The 19,612-nt window shown below is 34.5% G+C and overlaps 1 protein-coding gene across 5 annotated transcripts in view; it reads left to right on the forward strand.

Annotated features, from left to right (window-relative positions):
• The first annotated feature begins 5,674 nt into the window (after window positions 1-5,674).
• LOC125681159 (carboxyl-terminal PDZ ligand of neuronal nitric oxide synthase protein-like) overlaps window positions 5,675-19,612 on the forward strand; it is a 30,125-nt gene continuing 16,187 nt past the window's right edge. The window contains exons 1-4 of one of the 5 annotated variants that reach the window (XM_048921106.2): window positions 5,675-7,762; window positions 10,879-11,132; window positions 14,240-14,311; window positions 17,460-17,552. In XM_048921106.2, coding sequence (XP_048777063.2) covers window positions 11,025-11,132; window positions 14,240-14,311; window positions 17,460-17,552 — 273 coding nt within the window. In that variant the 5' untranslated portion in view covers window positions 5,675-7,762; window positions 10,879-11,024. Of the gene's footprint in view, window positions 7,763-7,809; window positions 7,831-10,878; window positions 11,133-14,239; window positions 14,312-17,459; window positions 17,553-19,612 lie in introns of those variants that run through there. The other 4 variants (XM_048921107.2, XM_048921108.2, XM_048921109.2 and 1 more) reach the window with 4 other exon arrangements.

Consider the following 19,612-nt stretch of genomic DNA (forward strand, 5'->3'; position numbering starts at 1 on the left):
TGGCACAAAACATCCTTGAATAAAGGGCTACACGCTCTTAAACATAGATAATTGAGAATCATAAATAAGAATATGAATGTTTACATTTAAAAAAAAATATTTCTCAAGAACCACGAGGACAGTTTCAAACATATTACATCTAGTTTGCCAATACAACCTATCATTGGGTCAAATGCTGTCTGACTTGTTCCATGCCGATTGTTAAGCTGTTCTTGGCACACTGATTTTGACTACGGATTACTCAATTTACTTGATCGAGATATAGAGCTCACGGCGGGTGTGACCGGTCGACAGGAAATGCTTACTCCTAAGTACCTGATCCCACCTCTGGTATATCCAGGGATCCGTGTTTGCCCAACTCTGTATTCCTTATAGGAGTTATGAGATTGATCACTATTCGTTATCTTCACCTTTCATTTATATGTAGACAGCATGTACATACATACGTTTACTCTAATGTAACAAACTGGGTACATAGCATCCCGATATGAAGGTGATTCAAATTTGTTCCAATGAAGGACAGCTTCCTATTCAACACGAAACACCAATACCAGACCGAGGGTCTTAGGCCCAAGGACTGTTAAACGTCGAGGGTTGATATGGGGTGTGATACAGATTTTTCAATGTATTTTTGTTTTTATTATAAATTTGAAAATAGTGACTACAGTTCACACACACAACCTCTCTCTCTCTCTCTCTCTCTCTCTCTCTCTCTCTCTCTCTCTCTCTCTCTCTCTCTCTCTCTCTCTATATATATATATATATCTAATATCTGTAAGTAAGCAATGTAATATATTTTCATTTTTCAGGGTTCATTAACGGATAAAAGTTACAAAAGAGTGTAGCTCTTTCCGAAAGCACTTAGAACTTTTCACCTGTCGATGTTTCCTTTCCTTTAATACGCCGGTTTCGAGATACGTCCGAGTTATTTCCCTTCGGAGAACTCTCGTACATAGTAAGGCGCGAAAGAATTTGTTTACACGCGGGAGTGGGACAGATATTCATCACAGCGTAAGTGAATGTACTCAGTAAGTTTCTCATACGCTGTTTGATAACCCGAATTCGACTGATACACAAACTAAGTAAGTGATAAGTATTTAGGGTGTAATTAAATACATAGAATTCTTATCGTATCACGTTATTTCGCTGGTCATAAGTACCATATCCAAGATATTTCTTGCAAATATGACATTGTTTGTATGTTTCCACTTTGGTAAAACATTTCTTTCGATAGAATTTAGTATTTCCCACATTTACATATTTAAAGAGAAGCCGCTTTTAATACATTTCATCGTTTTCCTAGTTGGCTGTATATCCACTCTGTCCCACTTAGGCATTCAAAGTTCCACTAAATGCACTTCCTATACAGAAGAGTTCGTGTCTCGAAACTGGCGTATGTCTCCCCATCTTCAATTAGATCCTTTAATCCGCTCATGTATATCGTTATACAAGTATAGCAGGAGAGTATGTTAAGAATTTTTATATATTAAATTTTTAAATGAGTGGATCTGTAGCTTTCTAGTCTGTCCCAATATTTTTTTCCAAGAGCTACGGTGATTTTTGTTTTTATAAATACAGAGACCGGCGATTTTCCCAAGGAATTCAAAACTATCTAAACAGAAGACAATTGTACATTAAGAAATAAATTTCATTTTTGAAATAACATGAAGGCGTGAGCTGCGACGCATACTTCATGAAGCGCGTTAGCACTCATGAAAAGTATGCCGACATGAAGCATGCTGTTCATATTCTCATGTATTGAAGAATTCTTATATTTTCAAGCAATTTTCATTTCCTTTGGAATTACCGGTTATCAGCCGTTATAAATCTCTCTCTCTCTCTCTCTCTCTCTCTCTCTCTCTCTCTCTCTCTCTCTCTCTCAATTCAAACGTGTATTGTTCACAAATGCTTCAGATTCATAAGGAAATGGCTATCATTACTATTGGTAGAGCTATCAAAGGCGAAAACACATTGGAAATGTAAGCAAAGAATAGTTAGGTAAACATAGCATATTTTTCCACAATGAAACATCTATGAAGAACCACAGAAGTTTTCCCAAATCAATAACATTAAAACCTATATGACTTTTCAACACTATACACGACCATTCCTCACGATAAATGAAAGACTAGACTTTTTGACACTATAGACAGTTGCTTCTTCAACAAAAATGGAAAACGGAAATATTCATATCTAATGATCAGTCATTCAAAAATTTACTTTGTTAAACACCACTCTGATTCTAAGCACAAGTACTCTGAAGTTGAAATAAAAAATATGCTAGAGTTCCTCATTGACAATATCTTCGTAGTCTTTGGTGATCAGGTCTTCCAACAATCTGTTGGAATTCCCATGGGCACGAATTGTGCTCCTTTGTTAGCTGACCTCTTTCTATATTCATATGAAGCAGAATTTATTCAAAAACTTCTACGTGAGAAGAAAAAATCTCTCGCTGTGGCCTTCAATTCGACATTTCGATATATCGATGACGTTTTGTCTATTAACAATAATAACTTTCATTCATATGTCGATTTGATATATCCCTGTGAGTCGTCCACTTCTGCTTCATACTTAGATATTTTATTGAAAGTAGACATTAACGGCAAATTGACAACTCAACTGTATGACAAACGGGATGATTTCAGCTTCTCCATCGTCAACTTCCCATATTTATGTAGCAATATTCCATTATCACCTGCATATGGTGTTTATATATCTCAACTGATTCGATATGCAAGAGCTTGTTCTGCGTAGTCAGTTTTTAAATCGAGGTAAGCTACTGACAAACAAGTTGATGGTACAGGGATTTCAACAGTCTCGATTTAAATCAGCATTTCGCAAAATATATGGTCGTTATAACGATCTAGTTCGTCAATACAACCTATCATTGGGTCAAATGCTGTCTGACATGTTTCATACCGATTGTTAAGCCGTTCTTGGCACACTGATTTTGACTGCGGATAACTCCGTTTACCTGAATAGGATATAGGGCTCACGGCGGGTGTGACCGGTCGACAGGGGATGCTTACTTCTCCTAGGCACCTGATCCCACCTCTGGTGTGTCCAGGGGTCCGTGTTTGCCCAGCTATCTATTTTGTATTGCTTGTGGGAGTTGTGAGATTGATCGCTGTTCGTTGTCTTCACCTTTCATATGTAAGGGTAAAGCCATGGGAAAAAATACGTGTATATTTTGAAAAGTACCCGAACACGACGAACTTCGCTGAAGAGGAAGATATTCAATCTCTACCCAGAGTTATCGCTCCTTACACTCATATTTATATATGTACCTACGTCAACGTCTTAAAATTAGCAGTGTTATTCCTCGTGTAAATCCTTCTTTTTTGCATAGTTACTAAGATAAAACTAATGAAATATCAGTATAATGTAGGGCAAGCATTTTATTGTAGTTTTTCTTTCCCATCACCATACATGCCTACCTATAGATAGTATAATCGAAGAATTAGTGTTAGGATTTCAATGCAATTCAAGGCTTCTTGTGTCACAGGAAGACTTGACATTGACTTGATAAGGATTAACTTACGAATATATTTCCAACATTTTTACCGTTTTCAAAATCTTGAAAAATCGTCTAGACGATAACTCTGGATAGAGACTGTATTTTATCATGAATCACATTCTACGTACACTGTTTATATATCATAATACCATATGCCTTTCTTTTGTGTTTTTTAACGCCTTTCGTTTGCGTAAGAACTTATTTTAAACCCGCGTTTTAACGCATTTCTTTCTCGTTAATTGACACGTATTTATTTCACGTTATTGCACCTTTGATTTGTATCATTGGGGCAATGAATCCGCCTTTTTTCGCGTTATATAACGCCTATGATGTGCGTTATCTTCCAATTGAAAGTTGTATGGTTCGAATTTCGACAATTTTTTCCACCTTGTAAAAACGCACGTACGTATTTATGAGGTTGTATGACATGTCATACATTATTTCGCCTTTGACTTTAAATCGGTGTATACAAACAACCGTCACTTGGTCATATAAAGTGAAAATCACGTATCCAGTTTAGATTTTCAAATCACCAGTGGTCTTATCTGTGTAAAACTGTGTATTTTGTTATATTATATAAAATACCGTGCAATAAGTTCAAGAGAAATAAAATTAACAAATACCTCTTAGTAATTCCTTGTTTTTACACTCATTCAGCCTAAAAGTTAGACAGTTACGCCTGAGTTATACAATGTACATACATCATACCTGACGCGCGTGGAACTATTTATAGACGCCAAACAGACAATATATAATTTATACATACCCACTATTTTATGGAGCGCCAAATTAACATAAACTCAAATAATTGAAGATATCTTCAATTATTTGAAGATATCATCAATTCATTTGATGCGCGCAACAATTTAAATAAAGATCTCTTCAAATAATTAATGATATCTTCAATTCTGAATTATTGCGCGCATTAATTGAATTGATGATAGCATTAATTCTTCAGCGGAATTGATTCGCGCTTTAATTTAATTATGATATCTTCAATCGAATTAATGATATCAACAATTGAATTGATGCGCGCTACAATTCAATTGAAGATAGCAATAATTGATATAATGTGCGCATTAAATCAATTGATGAGAGCAATAATTGAATTGATGCGCGGTTTAATTCATTTCATGAGAGCAATTAATTGATTTTATTATATAGCTAATAAATAGTCTAATATAAAATCTGCGTAAAATCTAGAGAATGTTAGCGTTCAATATCCTGAGGATTTATTGAACGCTAACTTTGCATTGCGTAAATTGTGTGCGCCCGAAACATTCCGAGTATGCGCGTTCAATATTGACCTTACCGTAACGACGTTAAACAAGCCAAAATGGCAGACGATGGTCCTCCGAATCTGACAGAGCCGGTATTTGATATTTACTTAAGCAAAATGTTTTACTGTACATAAATGATGATATCCCCATTCACAAAATCTGCTTCATGCATCAATGACGGGTTTAATATTGAACAGTTAAGAAATGCATGCTGATATTGCACACTCACTTTAGATGCCAATATTGATGAATTCTCGTCTATTTTGGAATATTTTGAGTGAAAAGGGATGTAATTTAACAACTAAATACTTTAGCTATATAATAAAAGGGTTATTGAACTTATATTGGTAAATATTGGCACTCGTTGGCTCTCATTTATTGGCTCTCTATTATTGCTCTCATTAATTCAATTGATGCTCTCATCAACTGAATTGAAGAGAGCAATAATTGAATTAATGCGCGCATTAAATCAATTATTTCTCTCATTAATTCAATGGATGAGCACATTAATTCAATTGATGAGAGCAATAATTGAATTGAAGAGCGCATTAAATCATTTGATGGGAGCAATAATTGATTTAATGCGCGCATTAATTCAATTAAAGAGGACAATAATTGAATTGATGATATCTTCAATTAATTGATGATATCTTCAATTACTTGAGTTTATGTTAATTTGGCGCTCCATACTATTTTACCTTTTATATAATTTTCTCACTTTTTTTTAACATGCAAATGTTTCCAAGCATGTAATGAAGGGAAAGTTAATAACTCTAAAAACTAATTAATCTTTTTTAAAGTAATTATGTACAAAAATAGTGCATGCCCATCGGATCATATAAATGTACCTGTCAGCTTTAAGTTTTACGCATTTCTTTTCCGTTATTACACCTTGTAAATTCGCGTCACATTACGTCTTTGTTTTGCGTTATTTACTTTCAGTCGCGTTCTTATGCCATTCGTTCGTGTTATCATGCCTTTCTTTTGAGTTGTAACGCATCTTTACGCTTTTAGGAATATTCTTTTGTCTTTTGAAATTTTGTAAATGATATAGCATATTCAAACCAATACCACTTTTCTTTTTGTTAATTTATTTAATACCTGACTCTCATAACGAGTTCCTTTTATATCTTACATAATGCCATTCCGGGGAGTACCTTTTGAGAAAAACACAATTCAAAATCGTAAATTAATAAAACAAGTCATTTTTGAAAAAAGAAATTTATTGACAACAGCAATTAAGAATTATATTTTATTTTTTTTTAAATCTTTTCTTCGAAATTTTCATCCATGTAATCAAAAAGGAATTATTGTACCAAAACAATGAAAAATAATTTCTGTTTTCCCAATACGCTCTTCCTAACACAATCACAAATAGTGCTCGAGCACAGGCACTCGGGTAGCCTAGCGGTTAGAACGCTACCAACCGTGACGCCCTGGGCTCGATTCGCGATTCAACGCGCCGCGTCCAACCACAGTTAGAGACTATTCCTACACCAAGCGAGTGAAAACTACAGGTCTTTCGAGTGAATATTTCGTCATGGTCGCCGTTGGCATGGCAAAGAATCCTCACAGCTATGACACTGACTGACTGAGCATCATTCATATATGTCAAAATCGTGACATTTCACCTACAACCGGTGATGGTTTTGGATGAGTCAAAATATGATGTAAAACAACAAACAAACAAAAACCGACTTAATGCGATGGGCAGTTTTCATAGAACTACAGCCAGAATGGGGACCAGTTTAGACTATTCGTGAACTTAATTAATTTGGTGGTTTCTCATGAAAAAAATGTATATTCACAAAGAAAAAAGTGTGAGCCAATGTTGAAATTTTCGAAACAGAGTTGTACATTTATCCAGATTATTTATTGATATTTGCTTAGTATAATGAAATCCCTCTACCAAATTCGAAATATTTTTTACTTACATACATGTACAATTAAATAACACTCGATGTCTATAGAAAGTACGATATCAATTTTTCAATCATGTTTTAAAAAGGTTTTACTTTATCTGGGATGAAAATAGAACCATTCGAACAAGTATAAAATCCAATAAAAAATATAGTTCTTCATATCTATTTTGTAAATCCCTTCACTACAAAGTACAGTCCTTTACTAAACATTTTTATGCAGTGCAATACATTTGCTGCTTTCTAAATTCGAAATTCTAAAAATATTAGTACAAAATCTCTCCAACCTTTTCTCCTATTCTGATATAAGCATCAGAATGTATATGACTTATCCCATTTGGACAGTATCTTACGCCATATAACGTATTACGAAATCACATGAGATTCGGTTATCTTCAATTTAGCAAAACATCCCATCTGGAATTATAGTGGAATGGTGAGAACCGAATGTTTAATTGTAATACAGGATTAGAAGGATGCCCAAGATTTAATGTTGAGGCGAAGGAGACACGGGAAAACCCGAATTATACCGCAATAACCGAACAGACCTCAGGTATAACGATCAATACGGCATCGCTCCCAAATAGGGTTAACTAGTGCTTTTTTTACCCTAACAAATTCTTTTCAAAGATCAGTACAAATTAAACTTTAAGTCTCTTTCGTCAAATATCACAATGTACACGAAACACATTTCTTGCTTACGACAGATTTATGCGGCTGACAGCGAAATTATATTGGACAGCTTGAGTTACCTCCCCGTGAGGTTTCGAGGCGCGTGAATTCCTGATGCTGTCGCTGACGAATTCCCATCCGCGTTTTACGAGTTGTCAGTGTAATTACCACGATCAATTAGTGGCAGGGACTGATAATTATTCCGATTACTGTCCGGAGCTTAAAGAGAGAGATTTTTAGAGCCAATATTGGTATTTGCATATGTATTAATCTAGGCGAATACCAAAGGGAATTTATTTACATCGACGCGCCGTTCTCTGTGTATGATCGGATCCTCACTACGGACGGAGAACTTTTCGCTCTTTTTACCAGAGGTAAGTGTGTACATTGATATCATAAACACTTGTAGGACGCCATGTGTTTCTGCTCTCCGCATCTGCTTGTAAGTAGCACTTGATGAGGTCATGTTTTCCATTATTTACGTTGCATGTCTTCAAATGTGACAATCTTCAAAATACGTGTAAACTGCTTACAACCAAGGAATTTTTGCAATGTATTGCACTTAATTTTAATCTTTTACCATAGTGAATTTTATAGATTTGAAGCAGTTTCAATTCATATTATTTGGGTTCGTAGTTGTCAATTTCACACTTCTTTGTGCATGTAAAAGATTGAAATTCAATATCTTTGCAAACTTCATGGGCGCCACAACCGAAGATACATTTTGGCGATAACGAATGGAATATCAAGTTCATCATTCTTATCTCATGCAGACTATTTCTGTTCATATAGCTTTGAGGTTAAATAAGTTTAAAAATCTAATATTTACAGTTTTAAGGAAATGTAACAAGATTAGAGATGTCAGTTTGGAAGTCAATTTAGTAAAGCTAAATTTCCAGCATCTGATCTGCCAAATCAAGATATTTCCGTTACATGCATGGGAAAACCTCAGATTTTTCTTACACGAGGCACGTGTTTAGTGGGTGAATTTAATGTTATATGGCATTTTTAAAAATGTGATTTTTATAAGGATTGGCTTGAATTTGACATTAAGAACATTCTACGCAGCTTACCGTATATTTTATGGTTCAGTTTCATTGCACGACACTTGATCCACATGTACTTTTCATTGGTCGTGTCTTGTACATGGAATGAAATAATGCTAATATCCCCCCCCCCAAAATAATTCAATCAGAAAGTGAAATCTGAGTGTATGAAATGTTTCACATAGTTTATGCGCCAAGCATGACATAACTTCTAGCATAGTGATGATCGCTCAGAGGATGCAAGATGAACAATGTATTCATCATTCTGCCCTAGTTGTTAGTGAAAGCTCCCAACGCTCTTTCATCAAGTTTCAGTATGTGACCATGCATGTTTCTGACCAGAATGTCATATGAGGGAACGTTACACAATTGATAAGGAAATTATTGAGAATGGGTGGTGCAATGCTATTTGAATACAAAGCTGTTATGAGAGGTAGTAAGAACAAGTAGAATGGCGGATTTCCAGAGGCTGGATCCACTTTTTACACGAATTGTCTAATTACGATAATATCATGCGAATTTCATTAGAGATAAGTGTATCCGGTTGTGAATCAGATCCCTTTGTTTATAATTCTTGGGTATGTTTTCATTAGTACATCCAAAGGATAAAATTTTAGGGTCAATAATTAACACGAATTCCTAAAATAAGTTGAACGATAGCAAACCACGATCCACTGAAATGCTCTGGACTATCAGAATAAAAATAATTAGAAATGGCTCTTCATTTGAATTGAGATAGAATATCATATCAGGTTTTAAAATTTCAGATTACGTAGATATGATTATTTGAAATACATGTACAAAATTTTCATGATCTAAAAACAAGGGACATCAACTTTTAAATAACGTGAACCCACTCACCCCCCAACAAAAAAGACAAATTGAGATATCCGAGTATATCGGGGTCAGTCTCGACGTGAAGTGAAGCAGACGAGATGCGATATACAAGTAAACAAGTGTTTCTTCCTGTAATTTACGTGATAGATGGTGCGCTGTGAGATATCGGTGTGTATCACCTGTTGATGATGGAGCAGACGTTTTGGCACACTCTCCGTACTACTGTAAGTTACGATCACAGTCAGTGCTATCTACAATTTCCGTAACTACTGCACCAAAAACAAAGAGTCTGTTGCAGATATGCAAGACTGGGCCCATCCTCAGCTGATTTAATAAAGTATTCATAATTTCATTTCTAAATAATTCCTTGAAAGCTGTAGTTTTCGAAACAAATATGAGATGTTTATCCTCTGTAATGCATCCCATGAGAATTACCATTGAAAATACACTGAGAAAATAACGAAACCGTTCTCTAGAGTCAATACGCATTTGAAGAAAAGAAATACAGTTTTGTTGAAAAAGCTTTTGCATGAAAATCCTAATTAAAATTCCATTATCTGATGGAATGGGTTCCATATTTCGTCGATAACCACTGCAATGATTTTTTAATTGTTCGAATTTTTTTAGTATGTCATTCATATTGATTAAAAATTAAATAGTAACAGAATTTAAAACCAATTGTTTACTATACAAAGCAATCTCAGGAAAATATAACAATTATAAAAGAATCAATTTCAAACAATGCAGTTTTTATTGATTTTTCTTTAATCATTATTAGTATTTACACATACATATAATTTTTAAATATTGATAATTATGATGCAAAATGATGGTGTCACTTGCCTTCCATATCTCCCACGACATGACTAATTCATTAATCAACACTACCAATTTCATTTCATTATCACATAGACAAATGTTCTAGCATATGCATCTCGTGCCCCTGTGATTAAAAGAATCACATTTCACCGATTTGGAAATTTCTTTGACTGTTTCGAACAAATGTAATTCTTCTTCATATAATGTGTTAGGTACACTGTATATGATAGCAATATTTTTTAATGTTTTTTTTTTTTTTTTTTTTTTAGATATTCTATCTCAGTAGCATTATATAAAATATTTTTAACAAGTGACATTACACACGGGGAAAAAAAAGAACCAGACTAAATTCTAGCTGCGTGGTGCCCATACATCTCTAGTGTATGCCAACTATTTATTGTAGTTCTTTCAAGTGATAGGCGATTTCCATTAACAGTAATACGAGGTGACTGCGGTCCTGCATGACTTTATTCGAAAAACAAGAACCCAATGTTAAAAGCACTCTGTATACATGTATTATACATGTTGGGCAAAAAGGACGAACAAACAAATACCAGTACGTGTACGGTAGTGTGCTTACAATTTTAAAACAATGATAATAAATACCAAAACATGTACGGTAATGTGCTTACAATTAACAATGGTAACCTTCTTTTCCCTTTACGGGGCGCATCATGTCCCCACAGTATAATCAAACTGAAATTTGGCTATGGAATAGGTCTATATTACCACACGGAGTCCGTCTTCTATATATTGCTTACAAATTGCTTTCTGAATTTCTAATACAGGTTCTCCAATAATCCGCGCACTCACAGAGAACATTTTATTACAACAAAAATGAAGGGGTTTGCCACTTCACGGAAGAATCATATAATACTTGTATTTCCTGGGCGGCTGAAAACATTGAAAACGTGTCAGTAGAAGAAGGAGGGTCATGTTGTCCAAGAAGCAGTACGACCTCGTGTCAGAGGACGGGTACGACGCGCGCATACCTCTCCACAACGACGAAGCTTTCCAACACGGAATCCATTTTCAGACAAAGGTATGTATGTGTGTATATATATATATATATATATATATATATATATATATATATATATATATATATATAATCACAAGAGTTAATAAATACATTATATAATTTCGTATCCTTACATTCGTTTATACTACATTTGCGGGGTGACTGTTTTCGTGGTTAAAGAATGTCTTCTTTCAATTTCTAATATATGGGATCATAAGTTCGTGCTATCTTCTTTTTTATTTCTTGGGGACAATTCGTAGATCGATTCCAAGATCGATTTAGACAGGAAAGCTCTTTGGGTTGTACTGTAGACTGTAGTCATATTCTGCAAAATTGTCGGAGTTGATAATGCAAAAATACTGAAAATCTATCTATTCCTTATATTTATGTTATGTTTCATTGTGTGGGATTTTTTCTACTTCTTTGTTTGTTTGGGGGTTCTTTTATCTAGAGAAATTGTAGAACTAACAAATCAATGGTAAAGGCAAATTGAGTGCAAATAGTCAACACCTACAAATGTAATGCCAAATTGTTCTTTAAAAAAATTAAAGAATTTGAAAGAAACCTTATGGTTTGCTGATTTCGAACGGTAAACTGAAAAACACTATAGGAAATTGAAGAAAAAAAATCGTATCTGATTTATATATAACACCTGCCGCCTCGACTTCCACAGATTTATCCAGGAGAGTGTCACAAATATATTTTTGAAAGTCTTGATGATTTAGATATAAAATTTAAGCCCGTGAATGTAGCGCAGAAGTTGTAAGAATCATTGTTTAGTTTGATTATCAGTGATAATTATACATGTACTTAACATTATTCTCCCTTTTACATGTTTGAAATTGGGGTTGAAGTCATTGTAAGGACCACAAAGCAAGTCACATTCTTGCAATATGATAATTTTGGAATTTACTTTTCGGTGACCTTAGCCTTTCATATTAAAACTTGTAAATCGATTGGAACACATATCTTTAAAGCAATGTGTAGGTAGCACTTCTGCAATGTGTGCATGTTTGATAAAATTATAGCACTCGGATAACAAAGTTTTACAAATCTTGTACACATTCATAGGAAAAAGAGAATTCTATTTTTCTCCAAGTGACATTATCCTCCGTCAATTAACTTAGCAAAAATCAATCGGAACCCAGAAAACAAATACAAGAGGCCTTTACATTCATGAAAATAGTGAAAATAATGAACAGGAAACCCAAGAATACAAAATTGAGAATAGGCAAACACGAATCCCTGGACACACCAAAGATGGGATCATGTGTCTAGGAGGAGTAAGCATCCCCTGTTGACTGGTCACAATCACCTTGAGTCTTATAGCTTGATCAGGTAGAGTAATTTGTAGACAACATCAGTATGTAATGAATTACTTACCATTAATATGAAACACGCCAGACAGCAATTGACTTAATGGCAGGTTGTATTTGCAAAGTAGGTCATTATACAAGTAACAACCAAAGAATTTGCGAAATGCTGACTTTGAACGAGACTATTAGCCTGCATCGATTAAAAAATTTATACTACGCAGAACATGCTCTCGCGTATGGAAATATTTGGTGTAAACATCATATACAGGTAATAATGGAACATTGCTACATAAATATGGAAAGGCTGAAGTCAACCCGTTTGTCAGAAAATTGAGTTGTTAGTTTACCATTAATTGTCTATGTTCAATAGAATATCCAAATATGAAGAAGATATGGAAGTTTGTGGTGTCTTTTATTTCAAGTTCACTGGGATATATTAAAACTTTTGAATAAAGTCTGCCATATAAAGATTTAAAAAGAGGTGAGCTAATAAAGGAACTAATTCTTTATATTTCACCTGGAAACCTATAGGTATTAAAAGTTTGGTAAAATCGGAAATGAAACGTGGCTTAAACTTGTACACAATAGTTAATCTGACACATGAGTTTTACGTTTGCACGTGAACAGAAATGTTGTATCTCTTGCGAGGGGATAATAAGATAAGAAACCAGAGAGAAAATTTCACATTCCCCAACAGTAACGGCCCCAGGATTTCCGAAGAGGAGGGGGATGTGAAAGTCAAGTTTTAGCTAAAATACTCAGCCATTTTGGGTGCCAAATCTGGAGTTCTACTAACATTTAAATTTTTGGCGAAAGGGGGGGGGGGGGTCCCTCAATGTTCTTGCGCAACCGAGATAGTGCAATTCTAGACAGCATTCTAATACCTTTCGTTTCAGATGACCAGCACTGTGTAACAAGTGTGCAAAGTGGGAGTATAATTATCTTCTGCAGTGCCTAAAGGGTGCACATCTCATAATAATCGTTTACATTTCTCATGAATCACATAATCGCTCTAAATTAAGATATGGTCACATGTCTTTGCCGTGATTATACTCGTTATTCAAATGTAGCTCCCCTATCGCGGAAGTGTTTCCGCCTAGTTACCTGACATTCTGCTCAAGTGTGAAATTCATACTTTCAAATGGGAAAGGGAAAGAGAAATACGGGAAAAGATTGTGTGGTGAATACGGTCAAACAATCTTGTCTACAGATCTCGAGAAACTAAGAATTGTCATCGATCACATGCCACGGCTAGGCCAAAAAGTCCAATTTGTCTTTCGTTTCTGATTTAATTTGTCTCGACCGCTCCAGTGAAATGTCATGCGTCAATTACATATCAACTTATCATGAAAAAATGCTTTTGTCTTTTTTCTTTCTTACACAACTTCTAGTTACCGGCAGAATTTCATCGACCAAAGTGTTTAAAGAGAAGCGAGTTACTATGTGATTCGTGACAAACAAAATAATTAAAACTGATATGTTTGCTTCAAATGAATAGCTAAGACATTTAGACTTTAAAATTCCATAATCCCAACAACTGGTTAATTTCATAATCTCTCCCACACAGAAATATTCACTTGCTCACGATTTTTCCCCACGGAAATGTTAGCAAAGCAGATTGACTTACAATTGCGTAAAACATTACAATCATTATATATTCACCAGCAGTTAATGCATTCTGTATCGTCGCTAATCAATGATATTTAGTCTTCATACACTGTAGTCATATTCATGTTACTGCTGGGGAGCAAAATTCTTCAATCAGAAGGATTTTTCCTCCAATCAAACAAACTATGAATTTATCTCTTGCAGTATATTGGCACTCAAGATGTACCCAGGCCAAGCAGCCGTGTTGAAATAGTTGCGGCCATGAGAAAAATAAGAGTAAGTCTTTCAAAGTTGTGTAAAGAAAACTTGAGACAGTTTAGGGTCGTTTCCCGCGAACAAAAACATCAAATGCAAGGACATGATATCTTACATATATATAATAATATTAAGTCTTAGACACAGGAAATGATCGCTTCACAAAAAATCGTGCTATTTTATAGGGCAGACCTTTTACTATTTATTATCCAAAGAGGGTATTTCATGAAATTACAGAGATATTTTTTGAACGAATATCTTTTTTCACATCAAGAGATACATTTCTAAATGATTGTTTAGATTATTCTTAATTTCTAGCATTTATTGCAAAACGTCTAGGATTATTGCATGATTATAACCATTGAAACCCAAAGACGTAGACACCACCATTAATTGATTTTTACCATGATTTTTATTGCTTGTAAATATATCTAAACGTGTGGTGTTTTAGATCGTGGAAGTATTATTTTTTTCGATTATTTTGTATTGAAATTGCAAAAAGCAAGATTTGTATATTTCTTCAAGACTAGCACGATATTTTGATGATTGGGGTTTTCTTACAGTCATATCTATTGCCGGTAAGTAAATGTTGAATTAACTCATGAAGACCAGAAACTCGAGGTGTTTGTACAACTTATCAATATCTGACTGGAGATATTTTGATTAATACGGTTTAGAAAGTGGTCGTCTTCAATGAATCATGCAGCAGAGATTCATGAAAAGCAATAGAGTCTAACTATGCTAGCTCTGTTTACGATATTCCTATTAAAATATTTTATTTATCAATTTAGTTTTTGGGAATCGTGGTATAGAATAAGCCGATCGAGTATGCAATCATATACAAACTGTATAATAACAAAAGGTCCACAGGCTTTATCGGTCACCTGAGTATTAGTTAAAAGTATTACTAGTCCCAATGGCTCTGCAATCTAGGAAAAAATTCCTGTTCTGAATATCTAAGATGAATTCTAAGATTCAGCAAAAGTATATCAAAAAAAGATGTGTTCTTAAAACTTAAAATGCCCTCGAAAGTGCCTATACTGATGATGGGTTTCACATGATATGATATATGTAACATTTACACAATATGACTAAGAGTCAAAATCCATGGGATTGCGAAATTCACAATTCTAGTACATCTTTTTCTGCTTTTCCTAAATGTACATTTATTTTTTATGGTGCATCACCAAACTTAAGGGAGTATTTCAAATAATACAAAGACAATGATCACTAGAATAATTTGGCTTCACCCTGGAATCAAACCCTTGTCCCTATTATCATGAAATTTACACATATATACTCTACATGTATACCAAGTTTGGCCCCGCTCTGAAGCCCGAACCTCTATCCCGGGGATCCTGAAATTGGCAATTTCGGTAGAGGTTTTCCTGCTCTACATCACAATGCATTTAGTTTTTCTTAGAGATATGAGGTTGCAGGAAAGAATATTTTTGGAAATTGGTCAATTTTGGCAGTTTTTGCCCCGTCTCTAGGGCCCCAGAGCTGCAAGAGTCCTCAAATTTACAACCTCACTTCAAAAACGTTTCATACTAAATCTGAAAAGAATTGGAATGGTAGTTATCAAAAAGAAGTTTAAAAATGTACAATCGATAACACATTTAATTACTGATCATTTTCGCCGCACCCTGATACCAAATTCCTACCCCTGGGATCATGAAATTTACAATTTTGGTAAAGGATCATGAAGTTGACAGTTTTGATAGAGGCCGAGGCCTTCCTAGTGCCCCCCCAACCTGTCATAAAGATGCTTCATACCAAATTTGAAAAGAATTGGAATGGTAATTATCAAATAGAAGTTAAAAACAATAATTATTCAATTATAATGATATATTGGTGGATTTTAGAAAGAAAAGATTTTTGCTTTGGTGGACACCATAGCCACTCGGGCTATATGCCCATCCGAATGTCATCCGACTCTGATGTTGGGGGGAGGGGGGGCTGGAATAATGGATTTAAATGTGCCGCTGACATGAACACGTGACAATCTTCTTTCAGGGATACTGAAATAAATCATCATACCAGAATTATATACCCGTATCATACGTCAGAATTCTTAAACACCGAGCGCCAGAATTATATACTCGTATCATACGTCAGAATTCTTAAACACCTAGCGCCAGAATTATATACCCGTATCATACGTCAGAATTCTTAAACACCGATCGCCAGAATTATATACCCGTATCATACGTCAGAATTCTTAAACACCTAGCGCCAGAATTATATACTCGTATCATACGTCAGAATTCTTAAACACCGAGCGCCAGAATTATATACCCGTATCATACGTCAGAATTCTTAAACACCTAGCGCCAGAATTATTTACTTGTATCATAAGTCAATTCTGAAACACCGAGCTCCAGAATTAAAGTTAGGAATATCTTTCTAAGTTGAAAAAATATATATCTTTTTTCATGTAGCAGATATTTTTGTTATGAAATGAGGGATATCTCCTTATAGAAAAAAAATATTTTACTTCAATAATTACATGAAGAGGTGTATTTTAGTTAAAGTGATATCCCAGACTAGCAGAGATATCTCTGAGTAACCAAAGAGATAATCTTCTAAAATTAAAGATGCAGGATATGTATGATGAGAGAAATCTCTGTAAACTATGAAATGTTCCCGTAAAATGAGATATACATTTATGTAGTTCTGTAAAATTTGAGATATCTTTGTAAAATGAAAGATATCTGTAAAATATGAAATATTCCCGTAAATTGATATTAATGTGGTTCTATAAAATAAGAGATATCTGTGAAATGAGAAATAGTTCTGTGAAGGGATACTCTGTAAAACGAGATCTAGTTCGATATCTGTAAAACGATATCTAGTTCGATATCTCTGTAAAACGATATCTAGTTCGATATCTCTGTAAAACGAGATCTAGTTCGATATCTCTGTGAAATGATATTTAGTTCTCTATCTCTGTAAAACGAGATCTAGTTCGATATCTCTGAAATGAGATTTAGTTCTGTGAAGTACAAGGTGTCTCTGTAATATTAAGAAATATCTTGTTTGGAGAATAAATGATATAACGGCTTGTCATGTCTTTTGAACTATAACATGCAAGTTCATGAAAAATCAACGAAAGCGTGAGCTGCTACTCCTCCCGTTCGACAGGTAATAATAGATGTGTTCTTTTCAGTACGACTTCAAATTAAAAGGCATCAAGAAGAAGAAAGTTTGTCTGACTGTGTCAGTGGGTGGAGTCGAGATAACACATTCCAGGAAGCAACGGGTAGGCAAAGCGACGACGAGGTTCAAAGCAATCTGAACTTTGTAAATACCAATGTTCTTCGTCATATTTCTTCACTTTACAGCAATAACGTATTCGATGATATTTATTCGATTTTTTTCTGGGAGTTATGTCCATTTTGAACTCCGAAATTTTGCCACTGTTAGTCCTGTTCGTTTCAGTGCAACTCCTTTCAAACCATTTCACAGAATTTCATGAAACTTTGTAGTTAATAAGGACATACAGTGTAGATGTGCATATTTGTAGAAAGTTCTTATTCAATGGGTTTGTTTTTTTCATAGGAGTTATGCTAATTTTGAACTTAGAAGTTTGGCTTCCGTCAGTCCTGTTCTTGTCGACACAACTCCTCTGAGACTGCTCAACAGAATTTCATGAAACTTTTTAATTAACAAGAACATGCAATGTAGATGTGCATAATCGCAGGAATTTCTGATTCGATGGTTTTTCTAGGAGTTATGCCCCTTTGAATTTAGAAATTTGGCCAAAATTAAATATACTACTGAAACAGTTTATTAGCGCAATTTCACGTAAACTGCTGAACAGAATGTCATGAAACTTTGTATTTAATATGGACATGCTGTGTATATTTCATTTTGTTTCCTTGGAGTTGTGACCTTTCTGAACATACAGATTTGGCTAAAATATTCTATTATATGCAACTTGCGTGAAACCGGTTTTCAAGCCTTATGTAACTAAAATTGTTTTTTGTTTTTATATTAGACACATATTACGTTTCTAAACAATATTATATACGACTTGAGCAGTGCCATCTAGTTACATAAGCATAAGATCGTGTTGTAGTTTATGTATAGCATTGCCATTCATTTTGTGAAGCATTGTTATTCATTGTGGGATAGGTGAGCTTGCTCACTTTTTCTTTAATTCCCATCATTAGCAATCAAGGGCCCTCAAAAGGTACACAAAATAAAGAATATGATAGACAGAAACATATGTTCTGTACAAAAAAAAAATTGTAGGGACCATAATTTTTCAATCAATTTTTGATTTAGTGTTAAACTTTATTGATACGTTTCTCAATGCCTAATACTGGCATTGTGTCATAATCATAGCTAATCAAAACTCAAACTAACAAGATCAATGTCACAGGACAATATATTGAAATTGTATGAGTATAAATGTCACAGGGCAATATATTGAAACTGTATGAGTATCAATGTCACAGGGCAATATATTGAAGTTGTATGATATCAATGTCATTGGGCAATATATTGAAAATGTATGAGTATCAATGCCACAGGGCAATATATTGAAATTGTCTGAGTTATTCCATTTCTCCCCTTACATGACAGTGATATGTCGCTTTAGTATGACTGTGATATGCCTTGAAACTATTTTTATAGTTGAAAGTGTGACATGATCTGAATCAAAGTCACATTGTCAAGGTAACCACTCAATCAATTTGTCTAAGGACATTTTCGGTGGATTATCTCTCTAGATTTAAATTCTGTCGAGGTCATTTCGCCAAGGTTAACTTTGAACTTACAACACTGTTTTTTGTATGTTGTCATAAATTACATAACTTTATATCTCAACTTTATTGGTAATAGTAAGGTGTCGTTTTGTTCTATACTCAGGTGGCTACTAAATTCGCATTTGAGTATGAGTGCAGAATGTATGTTCGAATAGGCCAATAGCAGATCACAATGTCAAGTATTGCATACTATTGTATATTATCAAGACATTTGTTCTGATTTTTAAATGCATAATTTTTTAACTGTAAGATATATCTGGGATGCATTACTGAATATACTGCTAGTAGAGGTATTGATTGACTTTTCAATATTCAATCTATATTCATAGTCATGTACAGTAATAATAACATGACACGTGATCGTGGTAAACTGGACTAGATGCATTCAATAGCAGCTGCCTTTGTTGATTGGGTGCTAGCATTAATATCACGTGTTACATTTTCATACGTGTGCAGAGGTATAGTGAAGATAGAGGCTCATTTTACCACATTTTTATTGCGTGTTTAAAGGTGTAGCTTACAGTGAACGAAAAACAGTAAATTTCAGTCA

Source organism: Ostrea edulis, chromosome 2 (assembly GCF_947568905.1).
Source record: "Ostrea edulis chromosome 2, xbOstEdul1.1, whole genome shotgun sequence".
NCBI lineage: Eukaryota > Metazoa > Mollusca > Bivalvia > Ostreida > Ostreidae > Ostrea > Ostrea edulis.